This window comes from Polypterus senegalus, chromosome 16 (assembly GCF_016835505.1).
Source record: "Polypterus senegalus isolate Bchr_013 chromosome 16, ASM1683550v1, whole genome shotgun sequence".
NCBI classification, from domain to species: Eukaryota; Metazoa; Chordata; class Cladistia; order Polypteriformes; family Polypteridae; genus Polypterus; species Polypterus senegalus.
The window spans coordinates 101,249,176-101,263,983 of NC_053169.1; the positions used below are offsets into that span (position 1 = coordinate 101,249,176).

At 39.8% G+C, this 14,808-nt stretch overlaps 1 protein-coding gene across 10 annotated transcripts in view; it reads right to left on the reverse strand.

Moving 5' to 3' along the window:
* Window positions 1-12,470, reverse strand: part of mia3 (MIA SH3 domain ER export factor 3) — a 57,438-nt gene extending 44,968 nt beyond the window's left edge. For all 10 annotated transcript variants that reach the window (XM_039738128.1, XM_039738127.1, XM_039738126.1 and 7 more), the window contains exon 1: window positions 12,297-12,470. In XM_039738128.1, the coding sequence (XP_039594062.1) occupies window positions 12,297-12,420 (124 nt within the window). In that variant the 5' untranslated portion in view covers window positions 12,421-12,470. The remainder of the gene's footprint in view (window positions 1-12,296) is intronic.
* Window positions 12,471-14,808: the final 2,338 nt, after the last annotated feature.

A 14,808-nucleotide genomic window follows, 5' to 3' on the forward strand; every position in this document is an offset into this window, starting at 1 on the left:
GCTTGTGACTTGAGGATGATTGTTGGTGCCTGATGTGATGTTTCCAGCAGCCCTCCGGCAATTTTCATACATTGCAGTCCCTAGAGAGTTTACAGAGGACGGTGCATTAAACAGAAGAAGAAAAAAAAATGAGTGAGCAGCAGTTCTATTGGCAAAAAGACCTTGTTAATGGAAGACGTTGGAGGTATAGAGTAACGGGGACTGTGGAAGAAAGGTGAAAAAGAGAGTGCAGGCAGGGTGGAATGGGTGGAGAAGAGTGTCAGGAGTGATTTGTGACAGACGGGTATCAGCAAGAGTGAAAGGGAAGGAGGTGGTGTGCTGGGGAGGCAGCATAAAGAAGAAGGACGTCTCACGCCTGGACAAACTGTTGAGGAAGGCAGGCTCTATTGTAGGCATTGAGCTGGACAGTTTGACATCCGTGGCAGAGCGATGGGCACTGAGCAGACTCCTGTCAATCATGGAGAATCACTGAACGGGATCATCTCCAGAAAGAGGAGCAGCTTCAGAGACAGACTGCTGTCACCGTCCTGCTCCACTGACAGACTGACGAGACCCCACACTATGCGACTCTTCAATTGCACCCTTGGGGTAAACATTAACATTATACAAAGTTATTGTCTGTTTTACTTGCATTGTTATCATTCTTTAATATTGTTTTTTATCAGTATGCTGCTGCTGGAGTATGTGAATGTCTCCTTGGGATTAATAAAGCATCTGTCTATCTATCTAGTGAGACCAGCTATGTTATATGGGTTGGAGACGTTGGCACTGACCAGAAAGCAAGAGGCAGAGCTGAAGGTGTCAGAGTTAAAGATGCTAAGATTTGCACTGGGTGTGACGAGGATGGACAGGATTAGAAATAAGGACATTAGAGGGTCAGCTCAGGTGGGATGGATGGGAGACAAAGTCAGAGAGGTCAGAATTTGTTTTTTTGGACATGTGTAGAGGAGAGATGCTGGGTATATTGGGAGAAGGGCGCTAAGGATAGAGCTGCCAGGGAAGAGGAGAAGAGGAAGGCCTAAGAGAATGTTCATGGATGTGGTGAGAGAGGACATGCAGGTGACGGGTGTGACAGAGTAAGATGCAGAAGACAGGAAGATATGAAACAAGAAGATCCGCTGTGGCAACCCCTAACAGGAGCAGCCGAAAGAAAAAGAGTAGAAGACATCAGAGGAAGTTGACAAAACTTCTTTTACCTAACAGAAATGACACTAAATCTCAAATAACAACTCTTTACAGTAGTACCCAGCACAAAGGCATCTCTGAATTCACAGCATGTTGCGCTCAAAAAATGGATGGGCTATAGAAGCAGAAAGTCCTGCCAGTGAGGGAACAGTGGGCATGTTAATTATTGACTGGAGGACTGCAGGAACGTTATATGATATGGCCAACCTCTTCAGAATTTGGAGTAAGCCCATGGATCCATTCTGCCTTGTGTCAAGATGGTAGCATAATGCTCTGGGGAAGTTTACTTGGCATACATTACATTTCTTAATACCAACTAAGCACTACTTGAATGTTGCAGCATGCCACACCATCATTACTCACCATCCATGCACATCCCTTTATGGCCACAGCCTACATTTTTTTTTTCAAATGCTTAACGTGACTTGTCACAAAGCTTGCATCATCTCAGGCTGGTTCTACAAACATGACAGTAATTGCAGTTTTCTCCAGTGGCCTGCATAATCCCCAGATCTCAATCCAATAGGACACAAGTTGAAATGGTGTGTTTGCAATATGAATGGATGAAACAGATCTGCACAAACTGCACTAATGTAGAGTTAGCTTGAAAGAAAATTGCTAAAGAACATTTCCCATGGCTTGCCTTTAAAGATTTACGATCTTCTGGAAGCAAAATTGTGTCTTATCTGATAATAGACAGGTGGACCTAACAGATGGCCACCGAACAAGTTTAGCATTACACAGCATCCTGACCAGGCGTTTCAGAATATGTAACTGGGGTCAGACTTCTCCAAAGATGTCTACTCTATCTGACTAAAGTTTACCGGCCCCCAATTTGACAAATTTCTCCAGGAATGTGTAGCCATTCCTCCGTTTCATGGCATTTGGGGCATGGCTGCAACAACCAAGTATGCCATTAGATCTTGTGATGCAAAGCACAAACAAGGACCTTACAAGACATCATGTGCCAGTTTAGCTTGGACACCTTCTTTGAATGGATGAGTAAACACGACCATAGAAAGGTTTACTTGTGGAACTGTACACTGGATGGAAGAAACGCTGTGGTGGTCTGGCCTTGAAGGAGAAAAACAAAAGACCTGGGAGCTGTAGGTACTCCAAATGGAACCCCAAGGGCCCATGGCATCCTTAGCTATGGACTCTTGGAGAAAGGACCAAAAACAGACAGCAGTGGCCTTTGTGCTGTTGCTCTTTGACTGGATGGTGTCCAGAAATTTGTATGCTTGTTTGCCAAGTCAGCCATTTTTTGTTTTTATTTTCAAAAAGCAGACTGCATGTTCATAGGGCTCTTTTGCCACATTATCTACCAGAAGACAATCAAGATAATGATCTATGGCAGTACTGCTTATTCTAACACTAAAAAATTGCTTTAGTAGCACAAAGATAGAGAGCATCTTAACTAACTGCATGATGGCCTGCAGGTACATCAGCTGCACCAAGGCTGCTAAAGAAGTCCTGCAGCGGCTCGTAAAAACAGCAGAGGGCATTATTGGGACTGAACTGCCATCACTCGAACTCTTGTATAAGACTCGCTGTGTGAGAAGGGCCATTCTCAAGGACAAAACTCATCTTTGTTTGAGCTCCTCCGGTCAGGAAGACGCTTTAGGTCAATCCGTGTTCGCACAAACAGACTAAAAAAAATAGCTTTTTCCCATCTGCCATAAACTTTCTGAACTCTGAATCTCCTCAGTCTGAGATCATTTTTAATTGAACATGTGCGATAAGCTATATGGGTAACGTGCAATATACTAATGTATTACAATATAGAATATGCAATGTACAGTACTATTCATTAACAGGTGCAATAACAATTAATGCTGCTGTACTTTTAGCAATAATAATTTGCTCTGGTTACTTGATCACTTAACACTGAATACGACATATTTGGAATTATTTGACTTTTCTTTAAATACAATTGGGGCTGTCACAAAAAGTCATTCCGTTGTGTTACACAATGACAATAAAGTGCTTGAACTTGAACGACAATAAATAAGTAAAGAAACAAACGAACTATAGTGATTCCCAGAGTGTGTGTGTGTGTGCCCAGATGGGGCTGGGTGGTCTCGTGGCCTCTGAACCCCTGCAGATTTTAGTTTTTCTCCAGCTGTCTGGAGTTTTTTTTTTTGTCCTCCCTGGCCATCGGACCTTACTCTTATTCTATGTTAATGAGTTTTGTCTTATTTTAATTCTTACTTTGTCTTTTTTCTCTTTTCTTCATCATGTAAAGCACTTTGAGCTACATTATTTGCATGAAAATGTGCTATAGAAATAAATGCTGTTGTTGTTGTTCCATGCTTAAGAATCTCATTCATTAACTTCAGAATAAAGTGTAAAACCTTCAGACAGAAATGATCATTTTTGCATTATTACTAAAGAGTAGCAGGCACACAATGGCGAGTATCGCATTTCCAGAGATTGCAGGACACACACACTTGGCACTACTACGGATACCTGCCCTTAGGTGTCTCGCTACTGTGTCGTTTGACGGTGCCGCAGAACCACATCCTAGCTGCGCGCTGCTTAATGAGGTTTGCTCCCTGGTGGAAAAATACAACACCACCCTGTTCTGTTTTTTTTTTTTTTTTTAAATACAGATGCACCTGTAGCTTTTTTTTTTTTTAATTAACATTCAGTGTTGTCTCCTTCAGTTGGATAAAACCTTTTCCTTTTAACATATAAATCGGTCTTCTTGTTATCCTGCTCAAATTTTTTCTTAAATCATTAACTTAACAAAAAATAAATAAATAGAAGCTTTGGGAATTGCAGGCACTAAAGGAAAATCGAGTTTCAAAACCGACAACAGACGAAGCCATTTCTCACCCTGTGTGGTTTAAAAGGACTGCAAGGTAGTCTCCATGACCCATTTACTTATTTTAAACCGACAAGAATTGCTGCTTCACACCTCCAGAGTTCTGGGATCAAATCTCTGCTCAGGGCTCTGACTGCGTTGAGCCTGTGCGAGGATTGATAGGTACACTCAGAAAGAGAGAGATAGACAGAGCTTTATTTGTACCCAGGGGAAATATGGAAGTTCAGAAATAAAAAGAAAAACAGAGCAACACGGAGCTTCTGTGAAAAGGCTGCTGCATGCACAGAGCCAGGAAGTCCTTTCTCATCTCACAAATCCCAAAAATGTGCAGGTTAAGCCGATTATACATTACATATCATAGGTAGGTTTGCACGGTATACCAGTACTGGAACAATACTGAAAAGCCAACATTTTTAAAACGTACGGTACAAGAGCTTCTACATTTTCAGTACCATAAGGAAACATCAGCTTTCCTCTCCATCCCAACCCAGAAACTCAATACTGGACCATATTAATTGAAATGACTGAACATTGCTGCCCATATAACATTTACCGACTGTCTGGCAAGCTTCCTACACAGTCGCACTCACTCCTTTATCAAAGTACTGCCTGACAGAGCCAGGCCGGGTTATGAGGAGTCCGGCCACAAACTCTGACCCTTTTTCCATTCTGTCATGGTAGTAAAAAAATGAGACATCAGACAGACAAGTTATATACTCTATATATATTTAAAAAAGAAAAAAAAAACTGCACCTCCTGTATAAATAAAAAGATTAGTGAAATCGTGCAACGTTTTCATGTGATGTTTTCTTGCAATGCTCATTTGTCTTCAAAACCATATGTTCTATAGTATGCATCTATATATCATTTCTTGTCTTCATTAGGAGAATACAACGATGATACTCTCATGTCAACACAACCAATTTTATGTGCATATGTCAAACTAAACAACTTAAACACATTTGCTCCGCTAAAGACAGCAGTAGTTCAGTTGTGTGTTAGCAATCGACAAACAAAGCCTATGGAATGGCACACACTTAAAAATCGTAAAACTGCATAAACATTCAACTGCCTGCAAAAAGTCGTATCCCTTCATCTATTAAATTAGATACTGGCGATACCACTCATCTTGCATAGATGACCATTTCCAATAGTTTTAGCATTTGCTTTAACTATAAATTAATCTCAGGGCCAGAGTTTTGACCGTGTTGGAATATACCTGTGGACCAATAGCGAGACAGGCAAGCTTAGGGGTGGTTTTGGGGGATGTTTGGTCCACCATAGGCGGCCACGGAGGCACACCCCCTGGGTATTACTATATTTAGGGTTATTATTATACCTATTCACACACACACACATATATATACATATACAAAAAGAGAGATCAATGCTAGTGTGCCAAAAATAGGATGTGCAGTATTGTTCATAATGGATGTCTTTTAAATTAAATATTGAAAATAGCAAAATGAAGAAAATGTAGTTAAACAGCGGACGTTAATTTTTTAAAAATATTTTTAGTTTAAAAAACAATATGTCATCTACATCAATCGATTGATCTTAGCTGATCTAGAAATAACGTGATGAACTGGACCAGCAAAGTAGTACTAGTAAAACACATGGACCTACAATCGAAAAATAAAATGCTAATAAAATTAACTTTCTATTACCTAAAATTTTTTGAATTTCTAGAACACATCGGGCATATGCTATTGATAAAGATAAAAATCAAGGTTCTAGCCCCATTAGTTTGTGAGCAATTGCTATGGCAGTCAGACATTACCATTTTACATATAAAATGATTTGTGATTATATATATATATATATATATATATATATATATATATATATATATATATATATATATATATACACATCCATCCATCCATTTTACAACCCGCTGAATCCGAACACAGGGTCACGGGGGTATGCTGGAGCCAATCCCAGCCAACACAGGGCACAAGGCAGGAACCAATCCTGGGCAGGGTGCTTACCCACCACAGTATGTATAAACAATAATACATAATGGGATAAGTAAAATAAAAAGGACATGGCTTAATAATAAATACTAGCCAACCTGCAGCGTACCATACGCCGCATAATCAGGCCGGTTTTTTTAATGATTTTTAAGCACAGGGAGAAAATTAACATTTGAAAAATCGGTAATGTAATGAATCAGCAGGAAAAGCAACATTGTAACAATGCACGGAACGAACCAACTCACAATCGTCCGTGACTGAAAACTGGCGGACCACCATCGCGCCCTGCCTGCTCGCTCATGTGCCCACCTCCAACTCATCACTTGAGTCATTGTCGTCTTTGCACAGTCCACATGCACATGTGACTCACGTAGACTTTTCATTGCTCTGTGCGGTTTTGGCTGTTTTTCTATATATAATCCACCAAGACACCCGACCACGGTAGTAGCGTGAATTGCTGTATGTAGCGTGTAAAACAGTTTGCTATGGTGCACGCGTCATGCGTTGTAACCGAAAACTCGGTTTTTAAAGACTGTTTACTTCATTGTGTTTTAACCTCAGTTGTAAAGGATTGTTTTAAGGATCCCATGGGATACCCCTCGCAAACTGTTTTACACGCTTCATCTCCGCGAGAAACATGCCTCTATGAACAGTCAACGTGGCTCGGAGGTGCATGTGGCCTCTACGACAGGCGAATATAAATGACGCCGTTTTTTCTGTGTCGTCGTGTCTGAGTTGGTGGGCGTGGCTCTGCGAGTTGTCGTCGTATCCAATGGTCATGGAGTTGGTGGGCGTGGCTCCTTCCTGCATGCGCCATAGGTGTCTTACTTGTCGACGGCTTAGTGAATCCATGCCCCTTCTGGCGTCCTTTCCATGGGTAGCTTGCCTTAGTGAATTATATATATATATATATATATATATATATATATAGATTCTGTCTTTCTCTATTACAGTGGTACCTCGGTATACGTCCTTAATCCATTCCAGATCCTTTGACTTATACCAAACAGGACGTTTACCAAACAAATTTTTCCCATAAGAAATAAAGGGAAAATAATTCGTTCCCATGAAACAAAATCCTATTTTTATTGGCATATTATATATTGATGGGGTTGTATAAAATAATTTAAAACACTGCTTAATACTAAAATACATAAATACAAAAGCAATTAGAAATTTAACCTCACTTTACTTTTTAATAACGTTGTTTTTTCACAATTGTAGATACCGTCGTTCTCAGCATACGGTATGCAGCAGCCATGTCCCGGATACGCATGCAACTTTCATACTTTTTAACAATCAATTCAAATTTACGCGAAAAAATACAAAATCACGTGAAAATTCACAGTGAGTTATGGCGCGGGTTGTTCACTGAATGCTAGCAACTGGCGTACTGACGCTCGTGGGCAGTCATGGCTTTGTCTCGAGAGAGGTAAACAAGGGTAGCACGCGGTGTTCTAGCACATCAGTCGTATTACAAACAAAATGTTTTACGTCCAAACAGCACGTATACCAAGTTGGACTTATTCCAAAGTGGACGTATACCGAGGTACCACACTGTGTGGTACCATTTATCATTTTTTTGCCTCTTCTAAATTTTATTAATCAGTAAATTTCCATTTTTTTTTGTTTATTCGTTTTTCTTTCAAATACGGCTCTATTATATCAAAAGTTATTTTGTCCTCTTTTTCCCCCTCTGCCGCCATGTTTGTTTACATCTCTAAGTTAATATAATCATTACTCACTAACATTTGTTGTGATGTTTTTTCTTTGCATCATACACTTCTTATATTGGATACATGTTTTTACTGTCATTTTTGTTTCCTGCTTATTGTTTAACTTTATTCAGATGAAACAATCTAAATGTGCTTTTTATGCAGTGGTTTACCTTTTTTGCAGCAGCCTCATTAATATATCTCACATATACCGTACACACACACTGTAGTCACACTGCAACACGTACGTACATTTTATCTGAGGAAAAAAATGTAAAAGAAAAACATTTTTCCTTCATTTTTAAAAGATCAAAATCCAATCAGCTCTGTGTATAAATATAAAATTTGTGCTACCCTGACTGGTTTCAGACTTAGAGGACACAGATAGACCTTGTTTTTGACAGAATTAAGATAAGTGTGTTCCAAGATAGGAAAAGTGGAAAAACAATATATGGCTAAATGACTCAAATTTTTTACCTCCTTTAATCATTTTAATATTGTGGCCTACACATTAGTTGGGGATGAACTATTACTATTACCATTATTATTAATTTACAACCTAAAAAATTGTTTCTGAGTTGTACTGTGGTTAAAAACATACATATCTATCAAAATGCATGGCTCCCACAGGGACTTGCTTACAGCTCTGGTGTTTGCGTTTGCCTGGCTATATTAATGCAGAAGAACTGCTGTAGTAAAAAGTATTTTTTGGAGATAAAAAAAAAGAAATATCCTGAACATAAGGTGCATCTAAATAGAGGCAGCATAACACCTTAAAGAATACTAAATTACACAACATCCCTAAAGATGTCCCTGGTAGGATGCCCGACGATCCCCAGTTGGCCTTGTGCAAGTCGGAGAGTGTACATACGTGAGCCCTCAGAGAGGCTGGCACTGCCTTGTGCCCTGTGCTTCTGGGATTAGCTCTTACCCTATAGCACCCTGAAATTAATAAAGCAAACTAGAAGATTCTGTCAAAGTATATGGTATTGTTTCTGTAAATACAAAAAGTATAGAAAATGCCTCATGGTTTAAAGCCAATCACTGCAAAAAGAAAAAGGCCATAAAATCCAACACAGTTTGAAAGGAAAACACACCTTAAAATGTCAAAAATATTTCTACTACTGCATTAAAAATATTCATATTTAGGAAACTAGGAGTACACAAATGAAGGAGTATGAAATTATATTCATTTCGCTTTGTTTGCTTTATTAGGTTTGACTTAACTTTATGAAATGTTATCTGCTTCTAATTAAAATCGATAAAAAAAGATGAAATTATATTCCTCTTAAGCCTGAGCACATCACTCATCTCATCCACTCCTCCTAAATATCAACAACCTGCTGTAATTATTGTATTAATTATTAATGCAGTGATCTGTTCGTCAGTTAACAATGATTTTGTTAAAAATGGTAGAAGTTAAAAGACTTGGTATGCTGTCCTCATGTTTTCCCAAACAGCCAACTTAGAACTCCCCTCATTGATTATTCCGATTCTCATTCTTGCATGAATGTATACAACAATCTACTCTTCCAGGCTTACTGATTGCTAATTAAGAAAATACATATTTTGCCATTCACAGCTCGTACCAAAGTTTTTTTTCCCCTTAAAAATCACACATTCTTTCCATTCACTATCTTTTTGCAGCATCCTTTCAGCAACAATTGCCATTATTTTAACAAATTTCATCATCCCATTCTCTAATCAATAACTCCACTGCCCTATCCTAACTGTTCTGTAGACTTAACACCATTGTTAAGCAAAATCAGGTCAGGTATCCCACGGTTATTCGGTCCATCTCAGCCCCCTGATTACTGTAAACATCCACTACTAGGCCTAGACGCACCCACATTCGGAGCACGTTGCTCCTTCTATCTCACATCCTCTCGCCTAGTTGTCACTACAAACAGCAACCATTTGCTATACGAGAGCTCTCTTGCCTACCATCACCTCTTAACTTTAATATTCCCTTACCCATTATCCAATTATTATCTTGGCTGTGTGTCTAGAAAGTATCGATGTCATTTTTTACGGTACTTGTGTACTAAACGGACGGCTAGTACTCTATTCTATTATCGTGACGCAAATCAGATTTTTGTTTTTAACATTAAGCACCCAAAGGGGACATTAACATTAGGGACCTATAGGCAACTATGCTCCACCCCCACTAACTTTAAGGTTAGTATTTGTGGTTGGGGTAGGTCAGTCCAATAATTTAAACCCCAAAAATTAAGCAATCAGGGCGCCTCCCCCACAGAGCCCAACACTAGAATGGGTAGGAACTGCCGTCCATTTAGTACACAAGTACCCTTTTTACCGAATCAGCACACAATTTGGGCATCATCTTTTGACACTAGCACGTCATTTAAAGTACACATTAAAAAACTCTCCGAATCATGACTTTTCCATCTTAAAAATGTTGAAAAATTCAGATTTTTTCTATACGCAGGACTCTGTGAAATAAATCCATGTATAAATCTTAAGTAGGATTGACTACTGCAATGTGTTAATTCACTGGCTATTCAAATTGCTTGTCATGCACTTTTCAGTTCATTCAAAATGCCACGACAAGAATCATTACAAGAACCAGAAGGTACAACCACCTAACTCTGGCCCTCAAGTCCTTACACGGTCTCACTGTTAAACTTGGGGCTAATTTCAAAATCCTGCTTTTAACATGCTCAGCCTCAAACGGTCAAGGCACTGCTTACATATCTGAACATATAAGATCTCAAGATGCCAATCTACTTAAGATTCCAAGGATTAATAAAACAACAGAGGGAGGTGGAGCTGTAAGGTCCAGGGCCCCAAAGCTGTGGAATAATCTTCCTGCTTATACAAGACATGCCTCTTCAGTCACAGCTTTTAAATCCCGACTGAAGACTTACGACTTTTGTCTAGCATATGCTGATTTGAGCTGCTGATTAGCTGTTGCATATTGCAGCACAGTTTGTTAGTCATTTGTACAAAAATGTAAGTGATACAGTATTTATATTCCATTATTACCCCCTCCTTTATTCCATCTGTCTTCTCCGTATCTTTTTGTGCCACTGCTCTACTAGCACACAGTTCTCCTGCCCATGGAAAAGTCATCTCACATATCAGTAGCATTAGAACCAATGGATGAGCATCACAGACTCTACTACAGAATGCCCAGGAGGGGTTGGGCAGCTCGCTGGCAGAGGTCTCTGAGACTGTGACTGTGTCTTACTTTGTCTTAGATTTCCTCTCTTACAAATAACCATGGAGACCATGATTTATTTTCTCCAGAGATGCTGCTGACTGGAGTTTTTGTTTTCCTCTTCATCACTGTCAACTGGCCACAGTTCAACAGTTAATTAATGGACAGATATTGTTGGTTTCAATTTATGTTATGAGATTTCTACATTGTTTTATGTGTGTTTTAACAAATCTCTTTTTATATGTGCTTTGTCTGTATTTACTAAGCACTGTGCCAGCACTCAGTGAAGAGCGCTATACATAACTCAATTGAATTAAATTAACTTATACTGGTTTGGTTCTGCACGACTGAATATCCACTTCTCATAGAAATGCCACACCAGGTCACTGGCCATATCCATGTCTTGCAGCCATCCCTTTCCTAAGGCCACTCACTACCCATTTCTTAGTATTGCAGGCCCCATGAGATGCTACAGGTTTCTTAGTTTTTATAGATGCTCTACCCCTGCATCACTAGACACTTCTTAATCTTGTGGCTCCCCAGAAAGCACTTCTTGATCTACTTTCCCACTGGGAATTGAGCTACTTCTAATCCTTGGTACCTCCCAGGTGACCAATTATCTCTTATGTCACCTCTGAAACAGGCAAGGCATTACTGCTTAGTCTCAACATACTCCTGGACAGTGTCCACTTCTTATCCTCAAAGTGCCCCTGGTCTGAATCCAGTTCTTATCTCCTATGTGCTCTTGTTTAGTATCTGGTTGTAATCTTAGATGTGCCATTTCTCTTATTAGCTGTTCCACGACTCCATTATCCATTTCCTATCCTTACATGGCCTCAAATCTCTTATGGCATCTCTCATTCCTTGCGCACTCTCTCTCTCGGACTAGTATCCACTTTCTACTGTCAGAATACACCATGTATGTGCCTTATTATCAATTCTCTAATTGCTGCCCCCATGCACAGTATCTGCATCTTTTTTTTTTTTTCTTATCCTTGCTTCATCTCTGGATAGTATTTACTACTTATCTTGGCTGAGATCCAGATGTGCATCCTCTTCTCAAATTTTATTAACTTTCCTCACCCTAGTCAATACCTACACTGTAAAGTAGTCGCCCCCTGTCCAGTTGCTACCCTGTTTGTTTGTGCCTCGCTGACCGGAACCCTTACGATGTCCGGTTATTGTCCAACCCTCGGCGGCTCCGGTTTGCCTCCCTGATCCTACGATTCGAGGCTACTGTTGCATTCCGCATCCTCAAGGTCACTTCTACAAACCAATTTTAAACTTTAGAGAGAGTGCCAACAGGTCAAACAAATTATCATCTTATTCTATCTGCCATTAGTCAGTCCACAGCAATACACCGACGTTACTCCATTACAAAACGTACAAAGGAGAAAAGGGGAGTCACTTACAGCTACATTCCTCATCGTTGCATCTCTTGAGGTCTGAAAAAGTCTTGTCGACATCCTCCTTAGATGATGTAAATGCATATAAAAGTCCGTTGAAGATTAATAAATAAAAGAGAGGCGCAGCCATGCTGGCGATTTGAGAGGAGCAGCGCTGGCTGAGCAGTGAACATGCGCAGAACGAGCCGACACGTCAGCAGATCCGCGCAACACGGACGCCGAAGGATGGTGTCAAATTACCATAGCGCGAGCCGAGCCTCCTGGGTTGTGCGCATGCGTGCCACACCAGCGCGAGCGTTCTAGGTGGTCAAAGGAGACGCTGAACGGGATGACGCACGACGTGACTTTTGTTTATCGAAGAGGGCGGGCGTTTTAAACATCCGGCAACGGGAACGTAGAAATTTATAAACGTTAATTTGCAGATGCACAATCGAGGGACGTAGCAGTATCGAGAACAATAAAATTTAAGTCATAACCGCTTTATGCTGGGAATTGGAGTTTTACGGCGCTGGCATGCGATGTGCTGGCTGTCTAGGCTTTTAACGTTAATAAAAGATTGTACATCCTGGGCAACGTGTGGATTAATGACCAGTCTTCTCTGCAGCAGACCACATTTTAGTAACTTAAAATATGGGTTTAAGCAAATTAGAGATGGTTTTATGCTAGAAGTGTTTTTGCATGAATGCTTTCGAAATGGGACAGTTTATTCTTTTACTGTTATCCAAACGTAAAGTTTGTTGTAATTATTTTTCGGATTTATACAAATGTATAGTTAAACTGTTTCTGTTTAAACTTAATATTTTTTATAACATACGATGTGTGATCCTTGGGAAATTGCGAAATACGGCAGGTGACAGGTACGTTTTTCTGTATTATTTTTAATGTTATTATCAGCATGAATGAAGAACAGCTTACTCGCTTATCTATGGGTTTTACAGATCAAGATTAACATAACTCCTGGAATTTAAAACTTTTTAAGTTGCAGTATAAACTTAATTGAACACTGAAAACGACAAGACGTTTTCGCACAGTGTATTGTGGTGCGAGTTAACCAATCACAAGAGAGTCGCTTGATGACGTAAATGAATAATCCTACGTAGCTGTATATCTCAAGAACTCACGCGATCTCGTATTGCAGGTCAGGTTTAGAAGGTTGATTCTTAAGTGTCTGGACTTTGGACAAAGAAAAGATGAAGCTTTTGTATATAACAGTGTGCCCCCAGGACCAAGGTTGGGAAACACTGGCTTAGCATACTGATTCTTATAAATGTTCACATTAAGTTTGATTCCCATAGCAGTTCATATTAAGTGTACTGTATATCAACTTGTGCTAATACATGACCTTTTTATTTTCCATACATACCTTAACATTAAAGGTGTGTTTACGGATTCGTAAAGGATTACGCTCTGTAGGGACCATACTTATAAGACAAGAGTCCAGCTAATGAATAAATCAGTGCCTGGTCTGAGGTTTATCATGCTAGGACAAAACTTACTATTATTATTGTATGGCTAAAGCAGCTATGAAGTAACCATGGCCTCATATCTGCCTAAAGTGAAAGCTCCTGAAAAGAAGTATGAAGTCATAGGAATCAATGACATGACTGAATGGATACTCAATTACTGAAGAAAATTTTGGGAATTAGGCTGTAGGCAGATTAGGGCTGAACAAAAAAAACAAAACAATATATATGTTTTGTTTAGATGTCTTTCATTTTTAATTTTGAGCAATTATGCTACACAAACATTACAATCATGTCTGCTTTTGGGCGTGAGTATTTACTCAAGCTCTATAACTTCAGATGGATTTATACAAGGACTACATTTAGAATTTACTTGCAGGTAGAAGGCCTTTGAAGACTGACAGCTGGGAATTAAAGAGGTATGTAATTGGGAGTCATTTAGTCAGGCAGTGATTGTCCAACCCGCCATATCCTAACACAGGGTTACAGGGGTCTGTTGGAGCCAATCCCAGCCAACACAGGGAGCAAGGCAGGAAACAAACCCCGGGTAAGGCGCCAGCCCACCACAAGGCACACACACTAGGGACAATTTAGGATCGCCAATGCACCTAACCTGCATGTCTTTGGACTGTGGGAGGAAACCCACACAGACACGGGGAGAACATGCAAACTCCACACAGGGAGGACCTGGGAAGTGAACCCAGAACTCCTTACTGTGAGGCAGCAGCGCTACCCACTGCGCCACTGTGCCGCCTGGGAGCCACTTACCTGGCCCCTAATTATAAAGCTTTTAGACTTTCTGAGACTTTGAAGTTTAGATTTTTTTTGCATATTTTATTATGTTTTCTATTTCCGAAATGAGGTGCATTGATTCAGATCTAGCACAGGAAAGGACTTATGGGAGTTCCCAAAAGCAGTATCTGCTGGAAAATTTTCAATAATTTTGATGTTGTTCAATATTTCTTTTTAGCTACTACACATTTCTTAATGTTTTATTCCTTGGTACTTTTTGCCATCTGTACAAATGTATATATTCTGTCAGAAGAAGAATTTTG